The sequence below is a fragment of the Sphaerodactylus townsendi genome, linkage group LG11 (assembly GCF_021028975.2).
Source record: "Sphaerodactylus townsendi isolate TG3544 linkage group LG11, MPM_Stown_v2.3, whole genome shotgun sequence".
NCBI classification, from domain to species: Eukaryota; Metazoa; Chordata; class Lepidosauria; order Squamata; family Sphaerodactylidae; genus Sphaerodactylus; species Sphaerodactylus townsendi.
In genome coordinates, this window is record NC_059435.1 from 24,669,221 (window position 1) to 24,691,149 (window position 21,929).

Below are 21,929 nucleotides of genomic sequence, written 5' to 3' on the forward strand. Positions count from 1 at the left end.
GGAGAGAGTGCAGCCCCTCAAATGACTCATGCCAGAATGTGAGAGAAGGGACTGAAAAAACTACTTAGAGAGATGGGACCACAAGTCCAGGAAAATTCCCACTAAAGAGGTGACTGCTATAAGGAAAGATCTTGTCAGACAGGCCTTCTGACCATTTATGATGGTTTCTTTCTTCCACTTTCTTTTTAAAACCTTCCACACTGAATTCCCAAAGTGGGGGCTTCTAGGATCTAAGCAGCTACAGAGAATTCAGAGATGGTGGAGAAGTCCTGGAAACAATCCAAATCTATACCTACGTCACTGCATGAAGCCAGAACCTTTTAGCATTTTGGCCATTATTCTCAACTGCTGGCAACCTCCACATCTCTCACCAATTCTTGAACCCTTCTCAGAACCAAGATTATCCATCTGGTTGGCTCTATGACCAACTGTCCCAGTACAAAGTCATTTTTTATGTCTCGTTTCTACAGCATGATTCAAGCACATGTTCATCCAGTCAATGTAAGGGTAGTTGAAATTTTCCAGTAGTGTAGCATCCCCTATTTTAGTCATCTCCCTTATTTTCTTCTCCATCTCAAGATTAGTCTCAAGTTCATGATGGGGGGGGGATGATAGTACACCCCCACTTTTAAATAATTCTTAGGGTCCAATATTTTTGCCCATATAGCATCAGTTGAGGAGTTAATTTCCCTGATGTTTTCTAACTTAATTTATTCTATGCCTCCTTTGATGTACAACCCAACACCTCCAACAACCTGCCTTGCCTATGGAGCTTATTTCTGAGATGCCTACTATATTTGTCATTGAGCATCAAGCACTCCAGTTCCCTCATCTTGGCTTGGAGGCTTCTACCATTGACATATAGCAACTTCAGCACCTTTTGCCTCTCCCAGCTCCTTACCCACCACACAGTCCTTTGCCATCCCACCCTCACTCCCAAATTCTATTAAGCTCCCTGAGTGTTTATGCAATCATCCCTTTGGACTACCTTGTCCCAAATTAGAAACTCTCCAGCTCCTCCCATCTTTCTCCCAGGATTAAAGCTGATCTGCCACCTTTTTGAAATTAATTGCCAGCAGTCTGGTTCTCTTTTGGTTCAGGTGAAGCCTGTCTCTTTTGGACAAGTATGGCTTGTCTCAGAAAGTTCCCCAGTGCCTAACAACTCTAAAACCTTCCTCCAGGGTACCACTTTCTCATCCACGCATTGCTCTAAGGAGGACTTGCAAATTAATCTTAAGAAGGCTAAGGCCCCTTCCGCATGTGCAGAATAATGCACTTTCAATCCACTTTCACAATTGTTTGTAAGTGGATTTTGGCTTTTCCGCACAATAAAATCCAGCTGGAAAGTGGATTGAAAGTGCATTTTTCTGCACGTGCGGAAGGGGCTTAAGTCTTCTCAAAAACAAACAAAACTTCTTTTTATTGGCACTTAACACTTTATGGGCTCTTGACACTTGACCAACATAGAGAATTCAGATATCTAGGCATTTTCTTTGCATTGAATTTGTCTTAAGGCAGTCACCATAAGTTGGCACTTAATAGGGCAAATTGAGTGTAGGAGCAGTTTAAAATGCTTTCCATTGTAAAATTGAAAGAGATATACTAGGTGCTATTCTAGCCCTTAATTTAAATGTTATTCCTCTCCTTTTATTTGATCCCTCTATTTGGATAAGCTCTGTAACTGAGAACTTGGACCACCCTTTTCTTCAGTTCCTACGGCCACTTGCGAATGCCTCCTGTTGTGTGTCAGGTATTTTCTCTTCATGCAGAATTTGCCTAAAAACCATTGGAAGCCAAGGTCTGGCTTCCTGTGCTTAATTTTAGGCTTAAGCTGGTCTCTAGTGAGAAGGGGTATTTGTATGTATTTTTTAAAAGATCTTAAACTTCTGGATGAAACGGTGATGGCCCTTAGCATAACATCAGATTTTATGAAAAATCATGGGAAACACCAAAGGTTTATGCTCTGATTAAGAAAGGTGTTATGAACCTTGACTATCAAAGTACCAGTTTCAGAGCAGGTTGTGTTTGCTCCTCTCAATATTTTGGTTATTTCCTCTTCAAAAAAATCTTCCATCATATGCATGACTATTCCTTGAACCATGAGGGCCTCTTCCTGGCTAAGTTAAATGATAGCCATTCTTAGGTCCTCAGGGTAGATTTATAAATACCCCATTTGCTGAACAACTCTGTCCACACTGTTGAGGTAAGATCTTAGTTTTTATTCTGGGCTTCCTTCCTTCCTTCCTTCCTTCCTTCCTTCCTTCCTTCCTTCCTTCCTTCCTTCCTTCCTTCCTTCCTTCCTTCCTTCCTTCCTTCCTTCCTTCCTTCCTTCCTTCCTTCCTTCCTTCCTTCCTTCCTTCCTTCCTTCCTTCCTTCCTTCCTTCCTTCCTTCCTTCCTTCCTTCCTTCCTTCCTTTGCATTTTCCTGCCAGTTTTGGTTAGTTGAAGCCTAACTTTTGATTTTACCATTTGCTTCATTAATCAGTCTTGGAAGTGGCACAGGATTGAAAGTGGTGCAGCACTGCACTGACACGGGTGCCGACTCTGCTGGAATAAGAGGCTGCGAAACTGTGCAGTGCTCAGACTTGGAAACTGTTGTTCCAGTGTTCTTCTTCCACAGGAGCCTGTACTGGCATGGATGGGGCTGTTTTTGGGGTGGAGCTTCCTATGCTCTTTTTGTCCAGAATGCTCCCTTTTCCAGGCACAGACTTGTGCCACGAGAAAGGGTGGGGTAAACAGTCACCCTCAATTGGGCGCTTCAGAAGTTGACAGATTTTTCTGTTTCTTTTCTTGGTAGCTGTGCCACTGAATACTGTTGGAGGCATCGGATCTACCCTCCTCCACCAGATTGGGCTGTATGTGTCCCGACTGTAATCCAAACACAACACTTAAATAAAAGTAAAGATGGGACTTTTGCAGTGCCTTAGTATGGATGCCATAGGGGAGTTTTACAAATCTCTTGAGGTTCATCCAATTTGGATGGAAAACCATGACGATCCAGACCAATGTGTGGGATTTCATTAAAACCAATGGGAAATAATATCAAAATAGAAGTATGAAAATAAAATAACTATAATGAAACAATAATTTTACAAACCATAAAAAACAAATCAATGATGAAACAGCCCCTTTGGGAATTAATTACACCAATTAAAAGAAAAGAAACAAACTTCCTTGCATAAGTCAAATATAGAGTATGTGCTTTAACATGACAAAGAATGGTTTCAAAGTAATCTCTTGTTAGGACTGAACCAGTTACAAGACATTTTTGTACATATCATCATAAATGGGCAGCTCAGATATTTATGAAGTACTATACAAACTTGAATACTCTTATCCAGAGTTAAACACAGAGAAATTATATTTTTAATTGACTGGAAAAGTATGCATTTGTTATATACTTAATTTAGCAGCTTATCAAAGCATCCATTGATCACTGAAGAATGCTGTTTGCTGGATGAAACATTAGGTGGAAAAAAAATCATATAATTCAGGGTGATTAATGTATAACTTTGACAGTAACTAAGCATTAATGGCTTTCCCAAGAATACACATCTTTATCTAAATAAGCAACACACAGACTTTAACAATCTAAAGAACATCTTTTTGATTTTAAAAAATTCTGCGGAGTTCCAAGCTGCCCCATTTTCCCTTGCAGGATCATAATGAAAAAGACTATTTTAAAGTGCTTATAGGAAGCCACACAAAACCAATACAGTGAGCTAAACTTTAGAACCAAGTTTAAGGGGAAAAAATTATTAACTGCCAGGTGGCAGAGTGTACCAAAAAGGCCTGACACAAGTTCTCATCCGTCTTAACCCTTGACTCAAAAGTACAAGAGGTGACAAGAAATCTCCTTTATTGGTTAACAATGGGAAGGAGACTGCAAAAACTTTTACAGCTGCTGCAGAAATTTAAAAAACCCAGTATCACACATACCCGAAATTTTGGTATTCAAACAAAAATTACTATTTGATGAGGAGTGGCATGTATATGTTCCTTTGCTGAAATTTTCCAATGCACAACAGAGAATGTATGGGGAGCAATGATCTTGACTTCACTGGTATTGTATGTCCCTGGGGCCTTTTGACCAGTATGAGTGCTTAGGACAAAGGTATTATTTCCCAGCATGTTTTCTGGCAAGTGGTCTGAAGTACCTTCCGTTGAGGAGATCATGGGTGGCAGCAGAGCTATGAGGTTTCCCCTCGCTTCGGGCAAGTGGTCTGAGGTGCCTTCAGTTGAGGAGATCATGGGTGGAAGAAGAGCTATGAGGTCTCCCCCCACTCCAAATGGGGAAAGTTGATTCTATCCCTTTCTCCTGAGGTATACAGTCCTTACTGCATTCCTTCATTTCAACATTCTCTGTCCTTTCAAAAGACTGTGGACCATGTTGAGTATTCTTGTGGACCTCCAATGGTCCCTGAATCCCAGTATGAAATACCACTTTGAAGAATTAAACTGCATTACTCTCTCAGATAAAGACCCCAATCCTAAACTATTAATGAGAACTAACAGAAAACCTTGTGTAATATTCTACTTTACCCAATTATTGGAAAGCAGATGCGTGGCATTGCTATTTGCTAAATCTAATGTCTCCTACACCCCATCCACAGACAGATTCTTTTGAAAAATGTGGAATAGCTTTTTTCAGGGGAGGCTAAACTCTCTTTCTCAATTGTATGTTTACTGATGTTTGTTTGTTTAGTAATTGTTTGCTTACTAATTTCATCCTCTTAATTTAAATAAGAGTGTGGTTATGGGTCATAGACTTCAAATATACAGATTGGTTATTACATAGTTTCTTTGGACATGAACACTAAAGAACACAAGGGAAGAGAATACAAGATGAGAACATATGCAATACATTTTTTTTGCAAGGGAGACAGCAAAGAGTTTTCTCCTGGAGGAGACAAAAGAAAAACTAGGTTGCTCTAGGCATTTTCTCCACGGCTTGCCATTGTCATAAAACAATCAGATAAGAGCCAGAACAGCAGGAGAAAAGTCCTGTTAAGCTTCTAAAATAATCTCTGAGTCAGAAGGAGACAATGGAGGGCAGACGGAAAAGGCAAGCAAAGAACAACTGCTTTCTACCTCTCTTAGATGTTGAAACTTTAAAATTTATTTGCTCTTCCTCTGATGCGAAATGGGAAACTGGGCTTTAAAAGACAATTGTAAAGGTGGCTTTAATTAAACTTTAATATATTAATGCAAGATCCTTTGACTCCCAGGCACAGCAGTTCCATCTTTTTCCTTCAAAGATAATCCCACACTGACTGGACATGTTCAGAAATTGTCTAGTGTTGTCTTTCTCCCATGACACTGGATCTGGCAGTAGAAAGGCTTCAGCAATTACAGGAACGAATTAATAGCTATTTTGCCACAAGTCTGTCCGCTATTCCAAATCAGCATCAGGATTCCATGAAATTAAAAAAAAAACCAGTTTCACACAGATTGCATTGTGCCAACAACTGCATACATGGTATTTGGGAAGATAAAGTACCCTACATGTGGTCGTTCTGTCTCCCTGCCTACATATGATGACAAATCAGTTTGAGGATCCCTATACTATTCTTCAGATCAACCCTAAGAAATGACTAAGAAGCCAAGATCATGACAACCATATCATTTAACCAGTCAAGTAAAACACTGAAAATATAGTACTGAAGACAAGGCATTGTTTCATCCATTATAAAACCACTCTTCCTTTACTCTAGTTTTGTCACAGTAATCTCTGACCTGATTCTCTGACCTGATTCTCATGCTACCAACCCTATGTTATAGTCCCCCCCCCCAACCAAAAACCATTTCCCTCTGTTCCAGAACCAACTGCTGCAATAATGTATGAAGCTTGGAATCATGTGGAGGTCATCCAGATCTTTCTTTCCATGAGCGCATCAGGACAGAAGAATCAGTATTTCTTTCCAGCAAATCCTTGTTTTGAAAATATTGTGAGTGCATAAAAAAAAGTTAATCAGCAGCCCCATGTGGTGGCTTTGAAGATCATGGGGAAAGGGGTTTTAATCCTTTCCTCCCATGTCTCTGCAAAATTTAAGTTCCTCTTCCAAAATTGGAGTTTGCCTTGAAGTGCTATACCCATCTTTCTTCCCTTGTGAAACTAACTGCAGGTGGAAAACGCATTAAGGTTTTAGACACCATTCCACAGTTTTCAAAAGCAGCCAACAGGAATTCCTCATTACCTTTACAATTTTTAAAATTCTCATCATGGCTAAACTGCAGAACAGGAGAATGATGTAAACTACTCTGAGTCCCCATTGGGGAGAAAAGAGAGATATAAATGATGTAAATAAATAAACATCTCATTTCATGTCTAGTTCAGCCTTAACTAGGAGATGCAGCAGAGGCAGATGTATCTGTCATCAACATACAGGCAGAGGTATAGCAATACAGAAGCAATAGACCATGCCTGGGACTGTGGAAAGTGAACCGTAAATCTTCTTGAAAACTCTGGAATCTTCATTCCATTCATTCCTGGAAAACCACTGGAATCTTCAAAGCTATGAGACCACTGTAAACTTTGGCACTGCATGACCTATTTCTCTTGAATGGTTAACAGTTTTGATTAAAGTATCCTCGACCAATAATTTTCTCTTTACATTTCTTCCTCGAACCACTATATATGGCACTATGAAGCACATGACAAACATTTTCAATTGACGGAATTACAAAAATTTAAGCATTATTATCTGGGATTTTCAAAAAATGCCCTTCAAGATATGATGTAGGTTATAGCCTGGAATATTAATGGGGGAAAAAAGTCTTCTGCAAGGAGAGTATGTCTTGTCATGAAAAGAACTCTTAAGAGCTTGATATGATTTAATAAAATGGAAATACGGTAGGAATGAGAAGCTCCAGATTGAATTTAAATCTTCAGTAAAAAAAAGTCATTTGGCTTGTTTTTATTACTTGTTTTCACTTGGAAAAAGATGCAGTTTCTTAAATTTTCTGCTCATTTTATTGCATGAGCGAACAGATCCAAGAGACATTTTCTTGGCAATGTATTCTCTCCCATTGTAGAAAGATGACAGTAATTTTAAAAGACAAGGAAGCTGATGAACATAAATTCTATCACCACTCTGCTAATTGCTACAGGATTACTGGAAGGGCATATAATAACTGAAATTTTCAATAATCTTAGACACTGTTTCTGGATATTATCAGATGTCCGATCTATCCTAAAATTTCCCCTCATCACATAGCTGAGACTGTGCTGCAAAATATGTTGAGACTAGTTCTGACTGTATTGCTATCCTCTCAATTTCTTTCAAAGTGATAAATAGACCATAAGGATTCCAAAGCTTTTAATTTAAGTCACAGACCCACTTACCTTTTTCAGATAACACAACCCCCAAATAATTATGCCTATGAAACTGTTCAATTGCATAGTCATGGTGAACCACCATCGTAATCCCCAGTCCCATTACTTTTCTGCTTTTGATATTCAACTGCTTATCTGGTAGATGACAATGACATCACATCATCAACAATGACATAAGGAAGTCACCACTATTTTGGAACTCTTCAATAAGATCATAAAAGACTGATCTAACACATATGGAATCATAGAGTTGGAAGAGACCACAAGGGCCATCAAGTCCAACCTGCTGTCATGCAGGAACACACAACTTCACTAGAATGCAACATATGGTGGGTGTTGTACCACAAACAAATGCAGACATGACATTTCTTCATCAACTGGAAGAACTTCATATGTGTATTCAAAATGAAGCTGATGTAAGAAAAAGTGTGAAAAGTAATGGCAATGAGTTTGAAGATTTCTGACTGAAAGTAAATGATTTGCAATGAACTATAAACATAACCTGAGAAATCACTTTGCAACAAATAGTCATGATTAGGAAGAATCTGATGTAATGGCTCTCCAGCCTGCTCTCCAATCCTGACAACTACATCTCAGTAACTTGAACTTTCACATATTTATAATCATTAGCCATTTGAGGGGGACTGCAGAACATTGTGCAGGTACAGCTAGGGTAAATTTAACCCTTTCCTCCATCACTTCTTTCGTAATTTACATACCAATTATGACTGTGTGAGAGTCTGCTGCACTGTCAGGTTTGCGCAGAGCCTGAGCACCGATAATTTCTATTGGTAAATTTTGGGTTTGGGTATTTTTGACTCAGTAAAGCCAAATAGAGTTGATATCAATCAGCTCTATTTGGCTCCTATACCGAAATATTCCGAAATTGTGTCAGTCTTTCGGGGCACCCTTTCCCAAGCCCTAGGTGACAACCATTTTTCCTAGAATTTAATGGTTTGAATTTAATAGACCTGGAAATTTCTAAAAAACTAAAAAAGCTGAATCCCCTAGGTGGCTTTGGAAACAGCAGGGTGCCCCGGAAGGCTTGACAAGCAGGAATGGGGGGAGCAATCCTGTGTGCAAGAGGAAGAGTGCTCCCTCCCACAAGAAGGATAGTGCCACTCTGCTTTTCAGTGCCTGCAAGTGGGGGGCAAAAGTCTGCTTGTGGGAGGGAGCATGAATGGTCTGAAGAAGCCTTGGAACCCTTAACTGAGAAGTGCAATTGTCTTAGCAATAAGAAATAATAAACAAGTGATAATTGAAATTAGGGGAATAATTTCATAAGATTTAAGTGTTTTTGTGTGTCTGTATGAGAGTGATGTTACTAACTGTATTCATCGTACAGAGGTGCTCATTTAACTGCAATTACTTATAATTCCATTTAGCTATTTTTAATAAAAATGTGTAAGTTATCTATGAAACCATCTGGGCACTTTTGCTCCTTGACAATAATTGCTTTCCCTCCTCTGTCAGGAGTCTGAGGAGACATCCATGGATATTGGGAGGCTAACAGTAAAGCCTAATCAGTCTTCAGGAAGACAGTATACATTACTGTCCTGCCTTGTTGTACATGTTCAAGTCAATTAAATATGATGAATGGCTACTAGGAGTGAACACCATTTTTCCCTTGTATTTTATTGGTAAGGGTTTAATAGACATGGAATTTTTTTAAAAAAATCCAAAAAATCTGAATCCCCACAGTGGGATGGGTTTGGCTTTTTCTGGATATTTGAAATTTTGGGGGTTTATTAAACCCAATCCCCAAAATCCAGTACCTCCAACTCGACATAGGTCTCAGGAGAGGTAGGCAGAGCAAAGCTAAATGGAACTCAGCCCGTACAAGGCCAGTGTTCAGCTCTGCAGTGCCTGCTGTCCCCAAGACCCAGCCAGCAGGAAAGGGGGAGAGGGAGGGGGGATTCTCCTCAGTTTTTTTAAATGGTGACAGGGTCAAACTGGTCTCAATAGTGCAAAAAAAATTTCAGTATTATTTGTGATCTACTTTTGGGCTCCCTTAAAACACAGCCATTTGGAGGGGGGGATAAAAAGCCTCTGAAAAATACCACTGCGGTATTTTCAGGGTGGGTGGGTGTTGGCTCGGCTTTGCCAAATGCACATTCCTAATGGCTACTAGAAATAGCACTATTTGCAAACACAGAAACTGCTCATCTACTGCAACGTATGTGAAATCATTTATGTGTAATATGTGTGCACATACAATATATGTGTAATATATATGTGCAAATGTATCCAGAAATACATCAGTGTGTTCAGAGCACTGCTCTTAAAGGGCTGGTTATATATGCTCATATATCCACTTGATCTCTCACCATTTATGGCAATTATTGATATCTCTCAGCTGAATGTGTGGATGGTCTCCACAGAACATCACTAGATTTGTGCAGATCCCATTGCAACATTTTATTCATGCATACGTTTTTGTACAGGGTTATCCAGGGAGGTCCATTAGGGGTCCACGAAGTTAAGCAAGTCATGTGACTTGTAGGATGGATTTGTTTTGTTTTGTGTGTATGTGTTGGCTTCAGCTGGTGCCATAGTCAATGCGTAATGAACCAACAAAAGTATGATCAGAATCAAGGCAACAGAAGAACATACCGAGAGAACATAGTCACATAGCCAGTAATGCATTTGCTTCATTGTGTGAAGACCTTGCCTGATTGCTCCTTTCAGGCCAAGATAATATGAAAATTTATTCTTTGGATATGATAATGATGATGGTGATGATGATAACAACGTGATGCATTTTCATTAAGAAAAACCCAAGACCAATCCTATCAAATTCAATATATGTTTTGGTCTTACTGAAATTCTGTGAAATTGTTTTGCATTTTAGTGGCAGTGACTTCTGCAAATGTTCTTCGGACAGCCTATTCTCTATTATTGTGCTACTATAAAATGAACAGAAAACATAATACTTCTGGCAGAAGGAGGAAGTAATTGACATATACACTTACCTGAGCAGGTGGCGGCTGTTGTACATAACTCTGTGGTGGAGGTGGGGGTTGCAGGACTTGTTGGGAAACTGGTGGACCTGAACCTGTAAAACCTCCAGGGGGGAGCTGCTGGCTTGGGGGTGCCATGACGTAACCAGCCTGGGGGACAGACTGCTGTATAAGAGGTGATGGATAGACAGGACCAGAAGGCGAATCAGGGTTGTCTCCTGAGGACTGGCGACTTAAGCTCATCTGGCTAAACTGTGTTGTCATGTCATCTCGCTGTGAGGCAAAAGGCAGTTGAAAATGATCAACAGAGATCTCTGCAGTAGATATTTGGAAAACAAAAAAATGGGTTCAAAGAAGCACACACACAAAGCAAGAGAAAATATATATGAGCTTACAAAAAGGTAAACAAACACCCACCCACCAGAACTTGGGAGCATCTGAGAAAACCCTTCAACTTACCCGCTAAATCCATCAAACCAGCCCACCTCCCCTCGATAGCTAACAAGGAATCTAATTTGGTTATTCCAGGAATTCAGGGTCTCTGAATTCTCAGCTCCCATTTTAAGAAAGCAAGGGACCCCTTTCACTGTTCACTGCACAGCCATACATTCTCCCTTGTATCTCCACAACTAAAGAAGCATTTCTCTTTTTTTAATGGCCGAGAATTCACACAGGTTTGTATGCAATGGGGACAGGGAAAATGGATGTTGTATGGGCAGGACTTGGAAAACCCGAACTTTCCGAGCCACACTGCAGCTTTCCAGAATTTGCTATGATCTTCCAAAAATCACTGCAGCAAAGGAGGTTTAAAAAGACTGAAGAAAAACTGATTCATGGGCAAAATGACTGTATGAATGTACATCTGAATGTCATGGCAACCTGATTCTAGATCTGTATGAACATTATTTTTCAAGCATCTCTACTACCATCAGTGGGGCTAAAATGAAAGGGTTTTTTTAACAACAGCTGACATTGCTGAGAAAATCTGTTGCTACTCACTGCACATTAAACTATTCAGGGAAAATGTTCTAGGAGACATAGGGGTTAGGAATTATGTTTTTACAAAGCACTGTTTTTCTTGGTATCTCTAAGATTTAACAGGTCATTTCTTTCTGTTTGTCCTTTTAAAGGATGATAGAACATATGATATTTTAGAATGTTATCATAAATTGGAATATGACAGAAAAAAGAAAAAAATTCTACTTCAATCAACATTTTCTCAGTTGGGGCATAAGTTGGAAAATCCCAACTCTGTTGAGGAATCTGTTTGGGGCTCCTATACCTCAAAGTCTCTAGCTCATTTAGTATCTCCACTGACTCAACATTCCCCAAGTTTATCTCTTCCTACAGTTTCACAGTATCCCAAATTTTATCTTGAGCAACTGACTAGAAAGGATACCTAGACAGAGTAAGTAAATCCCAAGGTCTGGGTTGAATGTCCAGCCCAATCATATAAGAGTTGGAAAATTTACATAACTTGACAGGAAGCAAATATACATGCTCTGGAAGGATAAAGATAAAAATGGGGAGGGGTGAAGAGCTAATCCCTATCTTCCGAAATTGGTAAGGGGCATGTTATGCAGTTTCAGGAAGTCTATCCTCTTCAAGTAAAAATGAACTCTCCCCTAAGCACACAACTTTCTCAAGAACCTTTCACATTGATCCAGCTTACTCATTAGTGCTTTGACATGAAGAAGAAGAGTTTGGATTTATATCCCCCCTTTCTCTCCTGTAGGAGACTCAAAGGTACTTACAATCTCCTTGCCCTTCCCCCCTCACAACAAACACCCTGTGAGATAGGTGGGGCTGAGAGAGCTCCGAGAAGCTGTGACTAGCCCAAGGTCACCCAGCTGGCGTGTGTGGGAGTGTACAGGCTAATCTGAATTCCCCAGATAAGCCTCCACAGCTCAGGTGGCAGAGCGGAGAATCAAACCCGGTTCCTTCAGATTAGATACCTGAGCTCTTAACCTCCTACTCCACTGCTGCTCCTGACAAATATGACACGCCACTGACAAATATGACACAGTAAGCTCTCCCCCACCACAATAATGTTCCCTTGCTATGGTTTTAGTATGTATTTAGTAGTATCTAGGCCAATTGTTCAGCCTAGAAAACACAGCAAAAAGCTTGTTTCTCTTCAAAACTAGTCTTTGAGATACACTTCACTTTCATAATTTTTGGTGGAAGAATTTTAGAGGTACTGATGACATACACCACACTGCATACATTGCTCCTGGTTTCTGATTATTTTTCAATGCTCCTATCTATAACAGGAGGGAAGGAAGCATGGTATAGCTCAGGGGTGTCCAACTGTGGCTCTCCAGATGTTAATGGACTACAATTCCCATCAGTGCCTGCCAGCATGAACACCTGGAGGGCCAGAGTTAGACAATCCTGGTATAGCATCAGATCTCAGAAGCTAAGCAGGGTCTGTGCCAGGAAGGGAGACCACCAAGGAAAGATCTGTAAAGAAGGTAATGGAAAACCACTTCTGTTGCTCACTTGTCTTGAAAGCCCTTTGCTGCAACTTAATGGCACTTTACATGGACGGGGAGATGCACGCACGCACGCACGCACGCACGCACGCACGCACGCACGCACGCACGCACGCACGCACGCACGCACGCCACTTTCCCTTTATTCCTGAATGTGTAACAAAGTAGATTCACACATGACTCTTCACTGTTCTAATTCCCATCTCAAAGCGTGATTCCCTTTAACGTGGCTGCTAAATATATTTCCCCATTGAAAAAAAAATCCTGAAATTTATGCAAAAGCATCTTTGAACTAACACATTCAAAAAGATACCTTACTGGTTTTTGCAATTCAGTTCAAGGTACAAAGAAAACCTCCCCAACAAATCCTAATCTATGCACCAGAAATATGCAAAAATATGCTCAAAAACAAAGAGGGGCAACAAACTGAAGTGATACTGGCAAGTACTATGTACAAGGCTCAATCTTAAGCATGTGTGCTCAGACTTAAGCCTCAGTTTGTTAAATGGTGATTATTCCCAAGGAAGTGTCTTTAGGATTGAAGCCTTGACCAGTGGTTAACCAGTGGTTAACCAGTCCTTTTGGGAGAGAGTCTCTCCTTTCTTAAAGGGAATATCATTGGAGTTGTGCTTACAGATCACAGGATTGAATTGCAGTGTCTTCAGTTAATTCATCTGCTGTAACTTCCTTGAGAAAATGGGCCATGGTTATCATTGTTATATTACTGGAAGGCACTTACAGGAGCTTATTAGAAGTTTTGACTGTGAGCAAAAATACAGCGGCAAGATTTCAGACCAGTGTAAACTACGAAATATATAATTGGCCAGCATTAAAAGACTTGACTGCCAACTTGCTTCTGGCCACACATCAATTTTGCTGGTTATTACATTTAAAGCGCAATATGGCCGGGAACCTTGATCCCTGCCCCCTGGCTTATTTATTTACTTAAACCTGCACACTATGACTTTCTCTGAATATTAGGTGGCTAATGAATGCTGACAAATATTTTTAATAGAACAATAAAACAATACCAATAATATCAACATCAACATACATACATTACTATAAAACAGTCTAAAAATACATAATGGTACTTAACAAAATTTTTGCCTGCTCCATCAGTGACCCATGAAAACTTATTGAAAATAGTCAGTGACATTAGGACTTTGCCAGCTTCCTCATCCTCAGAGGCTTGACTTGCTCAGAGGCCTGACTGATACTGTCACTTTCTGCAGTAAGCTGGGTGGCCATTAGAGATCCAGCTTTTTCTGTTGTGGCACCTTAATGGTGAAACATTCTCTGCACGGATGGCATCACACTTGCCACTCTGTCAGGATATAGCTTAACATTTGTCAATTTACTCAGAGTTTTGGGTGTAGTTTTTTTTCTAGGTAACCCTTTACCTATGAATATGCATTTGGATTATTTCTGGTCAAAAATATATCAAAAACATTGGAATTTTTCAGTTATATTTGGAGAGACATCCAGATTTTGCAGAATACTGATTACTGGGTCCCTATAAAGTCGGAATATTCAGAAATATTTCGGGCCAGCATTTTCAGGCCTGTTTCTCTTCAATTTAAAAGGCTTAGTTGGGCTTGCAACAGTGTCCTTTTCTTAAGTTAACTTGGTTTGGATTCTCTGGCTTCACTTTTTCCCAATAGAAAATCACAAAAACAAGTTGGGGGTATCTTGTTCAGGGGCCCATAGAATTGGATCCCTTGATCCAATTCACTTGAAACAGGCAGCCCAATCCAGAGCCCTGGACAGGCATGGTTGTCTCCAGAGGGCTTTCTGGCAGTACGGTGAGGGACACCATCCAACCCCCCCCCCCCCCCCCGGCACCAGAAAGACTGGGTTCAATGTACTTACACCACCCCAAACCCAAGGTGGAAGCCTGCCAAGGTTGGATACACCCCCAGGAATTCCCTCTGCCATACTGGTGCAGCATCCTGGTCGACAGGGTTGGTACAGTATTGGGGACTGGAATAATCAAGAATACCAGTGCAGAAACTCTTCCTTAATACTGATTCTGAAAAATTCTATTTTTTAAAAAGCTTGCTGATTGCTTTCACCTTATGCACTGCTTCTTACTTTGTATTGTGTTCATTTATGCAGCTAATTTAAACAACAGGTTATTTTTTTACCACTCATGCTTGGAATTTTAATTGTACTTTATGTAAAAACATTAAAAACTAAATTTAAAAAATTTAAATCAGTTTTTATGTATGTGATAATCTACATTTGACTAAGAGAACAGATTAAAATTCAAATGAATAAACCCCCATTTTTTAAAAAAGCACAATAGGAACTAGTTTGGACATAGCTACAGTGGTCTAAAAGCATATGAATAAAATGAACCAGAAAGTTCAACTAATGGCCAGTATTAAAATAATGTCTGGTGGCAGTAGAATTTGCTGTCAAGTCAGGGTTTTCAAGGCAAGAGACTTGGTGGTGGTTTGCCACTGCCTGCCTACATGTGGCTGAGAGAGTTCTGAGAGAACTGTGACAGGTCCAAGTTCACCCACTCTTCATATGGAAGAGTGGGGAACTGAACCCTGTTCTCCAGATGTTTGCCAATCATTAACCTGGGAAGGCACACAGACAGAGACAACCATTCACATGCATTCTCAAATGCTGGAAATGTAGCTTGTGCTACTTTCAAGTGACTTTTTTTCCTCTAAGGGTGTTGTGTGGACCATGACAAGCTATTCCAGTGTTGCTGTGCAGGGCCAGGTATTTATAGCAATTATATTCTTCCTCTCTGGGCAGCAGTGCCCCCAAACACACAGCGTGCTCAGACAATGTAATCAATCCACATAAAAAGTAATAAAAATCTATAGTACCACAGGAAACTGCTGCGTTGAAGACATTGCCAGGAGATGCTGAGGTGGGTAGGACACTGTCGGATACTGGACTGATTGGGAGGAAGGCTGCAGAGCCTGAGCAGGCAGAGGAGGGAAGGAACAAAAAGAGATTCAATTATTGCCTTTAGACAGACAGACAGAAAACCTTTATTGGCATATAAACTGGCCTTACAGCAAGACAGACATCTCTTAATTTGAGCTACAGGTGAAACAATAACCTGAAATACAGATGACATTCTCCAGCTCACCCAGTGAAGGGTACAATAGGTCAGATAAAGTTGCTTGAACACTGCAATTTTCCCAGTGTGTCTGCAATCTTAATCTTGTTAAATCCACTGGCAGAAAGCCCAATTGAGTATCTTACTCTCAGAAACTCCATACTAGTTCTACTGTTGCAATGTTGCTGTAATACTACAGTGGCACTTGAATACGGCGAGAGCTCGTACACTTAAGCCGGCCCCAGAGACTGATTTATTGCTGATCCAGCAACTCTGGGTCTCTGAAGAGGGAACATCTTTTTTTTATGCTCTCGATACAGCACAGTTCTAAACCAGAATGCCATCAGTAATTCTTAGAAGCATAACTGGTACAATGCCTTGCTAAATACTAGTGGAAAGATCGCTCACCAGTATTCACAGAGTGCTACAAGCAAGGTTTCATCTAAAAGCAATGCTATCTAGTGCAAATCTAGTGCAATATGAACATACTAGAGGTGGCATTTATCATTTGGAGGAAGCAGATAAATAAATTAAAGGAGGATTCTAAATAAACTATGCAGAGATCACCATTCCAACTAAATGACTTCCTCAGTATCTGAAAGAGATGCTCTGAAATAACTTGCATACCTCCTAGGTATAATCTGCATTATAGGTGCTGAATATTGATATCGCAATTAGTAACAGTACAGGACAAATCCCATCACAATTAGAATTCAAAATGCATGGTTGGTCTCAGTTAAGGGTGCCATAATTTGTTAAAAACTGTCATTCGGCCACCTTTATGTGCTGCACTGGAGAAATAAATTTAATAGGTAAAAATTTTCCCGGAATGGAGATGCAGTGAATTTCTGTCCCTCGTAAAGGGGCTTGCTTGGGGGGAAAAAAAAGATGGGAAGTCTATTTCAGCAACCGTGTGTTGAACTTAGACTTGAGCTTGAACCTAAAATGAATTATGAATTTGCTGAAGGGTCCTTTGGCAAGGCACCATCTCTCAGTTCCAGTAGAAGGGAGTATAAATCCCAGAAAGCAGCTACATTAGTCTGCAGCAGCTCAATAAAACACAAATCCTGTTTTAGTCTACAGAAGAAGTGTGAACTGCCTTTTTCCACTGGCCTGTGACAGACCTGCCAGGTGCAGATCCTGAGATCTTGTGCCTTTAAGGAGTTGCACAAAAGATGTTTGTGGTTTTTACAATCACTTGGCAGCATTTTGCCAAGAAAATCATAGAATGTGAGCTTGTCTCTTATGTAAAACAATGTTTATTGGGATGTGAAAACCTAGCCTCATTGTATCCCTGCATGCTTCAGGCCTCAGTTAGGAGTTTTACACTCAATGTTGATAGGGAGAAAGGAGCAGAAAGCACGAAGGCATTTCATTTTTATTTTCTGTGCTAGTCTAATTGAAAACAAAATTTCTGCATGTAGGAAGGTTGTGCAGTTCCACACTGGGAAAATGGGAAAGACCCATCTTGGAGGAGATCAAGAAATGGTCCAGATTAGCCTGTGACCTCACACAATCAGCTTGAGAATGCTTAGGGACTGTGAAACATTCACACAGAGGTACTGCTTATATAATTCATTGCTTCCGCATGACAACCGTTCCAGCAGCTGGTGCAGTTTGCATGACTACAACAGCTGGAACGGTCCCCATGCTAGTGCAAAGGATGGTAACCAGAGATCCCAAAAGGAAGTGTCAGATGGAGATGCAGGACAGCAGAGCAGACCACAAATATTTTACTAGCCCACAGAATCACATGCACATTTGGAATGATGCCTGAGGGGCAGAACTTTCTGATTTTGCGCACACTCTGAAAAGTGTTTTCCAGAATCTTTCATGTCTTTATAAAGACCTTGAATGTCTCCACTGCTACTCTTTTGCTCATAAGCGACCGCTCAGACTGCTTTTGCAGTTTGGACCAGCGCTCCAAGTACAGCAGCATTAGAAGAAAAAGAAGGAGGTGGAGCAGTAGTCTGGATTTATACCCCACTTTTCTCAACTGTAAGGAGTTTCAAAGTGGCTTACTGTTAGGTCTTGGACATTAAGCTGATAAACAAATTCTGGATTCTTGATCAGAAGGGTTTATTGAAAGGCAGCAAGTACCTAGCTTGAGAAATTCAGCTCTGCTCAACCTGGCTTTCCTGGGCTCCTTTATCCTCGCCCAGTCCCCCCTCCCAGTTTCCCAGAGAAAGTGTGAAAAACAGTTGTTTGAGGCTTAGGCACCTCCAAGGCCCCGATAGGGATAGATAAAGCCACCTGCCTTGCCTCCCCCCTTCGGGCCAACAGGCACATCCTGTTTCCCCCTGACTCCTCAGGGTCATTCAGCCTAGTTATCTACAACTGTGTCAAAGCAATAAACAAGGAAAGGAAAGGAAGAGAGAACGACCCTTTACATATCAACCAGAGTACACATCAGTCAGGTTACATTGAAGTTGCCATCAGGTTACACATGCCAGGATTTTATCAACTCCTTCCCCCACAACAGATACCTTGTGAGGTAGGTGGGGTTGAGAGAGTTCTGGGAGAACTGTGACTGGTGCAAGGTCACCCAGCAGGCTTCATGTGCGGGGAAACAAACCTGGTTCACCACATTAGAGTTCACTGCTCATGTGGAGAAGTGGGGACTCAAGCTCTGTTCTCCAGATTAGAGTCCACCACTCTTATCCACTACATCATGTTCACTGGTACTAAGTCAGACTGTTGGAAATCCCCTTTTTTTGTGGTCCTACCTGGGTGACAAGGTGACTGGCAATCTGTTGCTGCGGTTGCTGCACAGGCTGCTGTGATGACGGCGGTTGCTGACTCTGTCCCACTATCTGGTTCCTAAGAGGCTGCTGACTGCTGGGTGGGTTGTATATTGCAGGTGTACCATCGGGATTTACAAACGGTTGACCTGGAACAAAGTACACTTGAATGCACTTTCAAAGAGGACAATCATCACCCAAGAGAGACAAGAAACAACATGTTTAATTATCTTGACCATCTAGACCATGCAATTTGGAATGCAATGCAAACTGCAACATGCAGCATTCCAAGTATTCATCAAATTATTCTACCATTCTATCATTGGTAGGCTGTTTGTGCATGGGAAAGCGAGCGTGGGTGCATCAACATAGTTGCAGTCAGTGCACCCCCCAGGACCATTCTCATGCCATTCTGCAAATGGTCCCGGAGCCCCAGCGGCCTGTGGAGCTGCCTTTGCACGGGGTATGCCGCTTTCCCCCCTTTTTACCTCTTCTTGGCTGCAGACGCTGCAGAGAGGCCAGGGGACACGCCCCCATAGCCATGGTGACGCCTCTAGGGATGGAGGCCAGAGGTGTGTCCCTTGGCTACAGTGACGGCAGCCAAGAGGAGGTAAAAGGGGGAGAAAGCGGCGTGGGGAAAATGCCGCCTACCACCTGCTGCCTTTTGCACAGCAGTGGGTGGAGATGCTACTTAAAAAAAAAACTTGCTCATTGAGCAAGTTTTGAAAGCAGTGCTTTGGCGCCGCTTGAGGGGGGCAAGCACGGTGCTGCTGTGATGCAGCAACACCAGCTGTGTGAACAGCACCCCAGGGACAGTGTTTTTAACCATCCCTAGGGCGCTGTTTCCGCCCGTGCAGAAACAGCCGCAGTGTTCCAATTTACAGGCAATCAGCTATCTATTATTTTTTTTGCTGCTGGAATTAATAATGCTTGTTAGTCCTGAAACAGCATATTTGTCCTTTAAGGATATTTAACGAGAAAATCTTAAGTATCTCCCCATCTCACATCAAGCCGAGTTACCCAATTTTCATACAACCACCATTTCTTGCTTTGAACTAGATAATGTACAACCTTTTGCATCAAGTTTTGAATGCTACACACACAGCATAGACATGACACGCCAAACACAATACTTTCTAAGGATTCCAACCAAATTCTAATTACAAGCACGCTGCAGGCTTGTATGCTTTGAGTCCTCAAGATGGCATGAAGAGTCCAGAAAGCAGTGGCACAGAGGCATTGGGGAAGCAAAAAGATTTCTTTCAATCATTTTCTTATCACACACCAAACAGGACTAGGAAAGCCAATGATAGAGTACATTTCAATATTGTAACATTTTAAGCTCCCTGTTCTTGTTGTTCATCAGTACAAATATCTGATTCTAAAAACACCTCGTGCCTGCTATGACACTCTTTGTAAGGATGAGCACATCAGTTAATATAAGTGACAGATTAATATATTAATTACAGATTTTAGATGTGGCCTTTTAATGGGATTTTGGCGGAATCCGTCACACAGTACAGACAGAAGATTGCCACATTTTGAAGATTTTATAGCATTGTTGTAAATGACCCAAGCCCATTTTCTTTTAAGCAATAACTGGATTCTACAGACCTTTCTATTCAGACACTAACATTAGTAATATCATTCCAGCCAACCATTCCCAGTGACTGAACTGACAAAGTTATGCTTAACAATTTCCCTTGACTTTACCCATACACTATTGGCTGTGATGGTAGATAGCGGATGAAGGAATGCAGAATTTTAGCGCTTTGTTTACTGATGAGTGGCAATGTTTACATTTTTCATTCAGCAGCAATGAATTATAACTATTTTTGTGTATTGTCTGAAATTCTGACTCTGATTACAGGGACAACCACATATCCATCTTTATAAACTTCTCAATTGCTTAAAAATTGTACCTCAGTGATGAGTCTCCCTATAACGTTTCAAACCAAACCAATATGGACCAACTATTCAAGCAGTTTGTTTTTATTTACTTCATTTATACTCCACTGATTAAAAGAACTCACTTAATGCGTTTGATTGGACATTTCATGCGTGCATTTTGTACTCAGGGGGTCCATATTATGAACTTCAAGGACACCTTCTTTTATCAGCTTTCTGGAGACTCTTTACAAGACCAAGCAGTTTCCGCTGGATAACAATACCTGTCCTTGGATGCCAGTTTAAGGAAAACTGTGTGGGAATGAGTCAAACCCTTGAATCAGATTGGCCCTTCTGCATCTGCAGCTCTGACTGCTTCTGATGGAACCTCCTGAGTTATTGCAGTTGTGAACTGCTATCGTGTGAAGGTTGAAGAGATTAATGCTTGTGTGCTGCTTGTCATAAACAGTTAAGAAGTAAATCATACAAACTGCCTCTCTATGCATGGGAGGGGCTGTGGCGGAGCATCGTCTGGGCATGCAGATGGCCCCAGGTTCAAACCGCAACATCTCTAGTTAAAAGGATCAGGCAGTAGGTGACGTGAAGGACCTCCATCTGAGACTATTGAGAGCAACTGTCAGTCTGAGTAGACAATACTAACCAGGAAGGACCAAGAATCTGATTCAGTGCAAGGCAGCTTCATGTGTGTGCGTGTGTGTCTTTGTGTGAGAGACTTCTCTCATGACAAAGATCTTCTGCCCAGAAACCAAGGTTCCCAAGAAGTCATTTGTGATTTGTATGGTTTAACAGCCATCACACATGCTCAGAGGCCAATGCATACAGTCAACAATGTAATGGTGGCTCTCTGGTTGGTCCCGTATGCTCCTGTCATCCTTTCTTATGGCTTCAGTCTCATAGAGAGACACTGGTTTCTTTGTCCTTACACATCGAGGGCAGGTAAACAACATTGGAAGGAGAAGGGCTTGCCTCTTTGAGGTGAATGTTCGATCAGACTTCCTTCACCTCCATCTTGCTTCCCAAAGCCCCAACTCATTCCAATCTCATTCCAAAGTGCATGCTCCTCAACAAAACATTGTTTGCACTCAAGACCCAGGTATAAAAACAAATGCATTCATCTAGCTCCGTTCTTCATTTTGGCCAATATCTATTTCTAGATATAACCTTCTTTGGTACTACTGCCATTTCTGAAATCCCTAAACTCCTTTATCTTCTTTAACTATTCTACTTTTTTCTCCCTTTCTGAATCAGTTCCCAACCCACCCATCCTATACTCTCCATCTATCGCCCAGAATCTTCATTTTTAGCCCTCCCCATTTAGTTTCTGGAACAAGAGGCTGGAAGTCAAACTAGATGCCCTTCGTCTTTAGTTTTAAATAATGGAAGGCAGATTATGACTACTTAGTGA

At 41.0% G+C, this 21,929-nt stretch overlaps 1 protein-coding gene across 8 annotated transcripts in view; it reads right to left on the reverse strand.

Moving 5' to 3' along the window:
- The window catches only part of ARPP21 (cAMP regulated phosphoprotein 21), a 207,830-nt gene that overhangs the window by 47,769 nt on the left and 138,132 nt on the right, over positions 1-21,929 (reverse strand). For all 8 annotated transcript variants that reach the window (XM_048511050.1, XM_048511045.1, XM_048511047.1 and 5 more), the window contains 3 exons: positions 18,602-18,765; positions 15,637-15,732; positions 10,308-10,568 (listed from right to left, as the gene is read on the reverse strand). In XM_048511050.1, the coding sequence (XP_048367007.1) occupies positions 10,308-10,568; positions 15,637-15,732; positions 18,602-18,765 (521 nt within the window). The remainder of the gene's footprint in view (positions 1-10,307; positions 10,569-15,636; positions 15,733-18,601; positions 18,766-21,929) is intronic.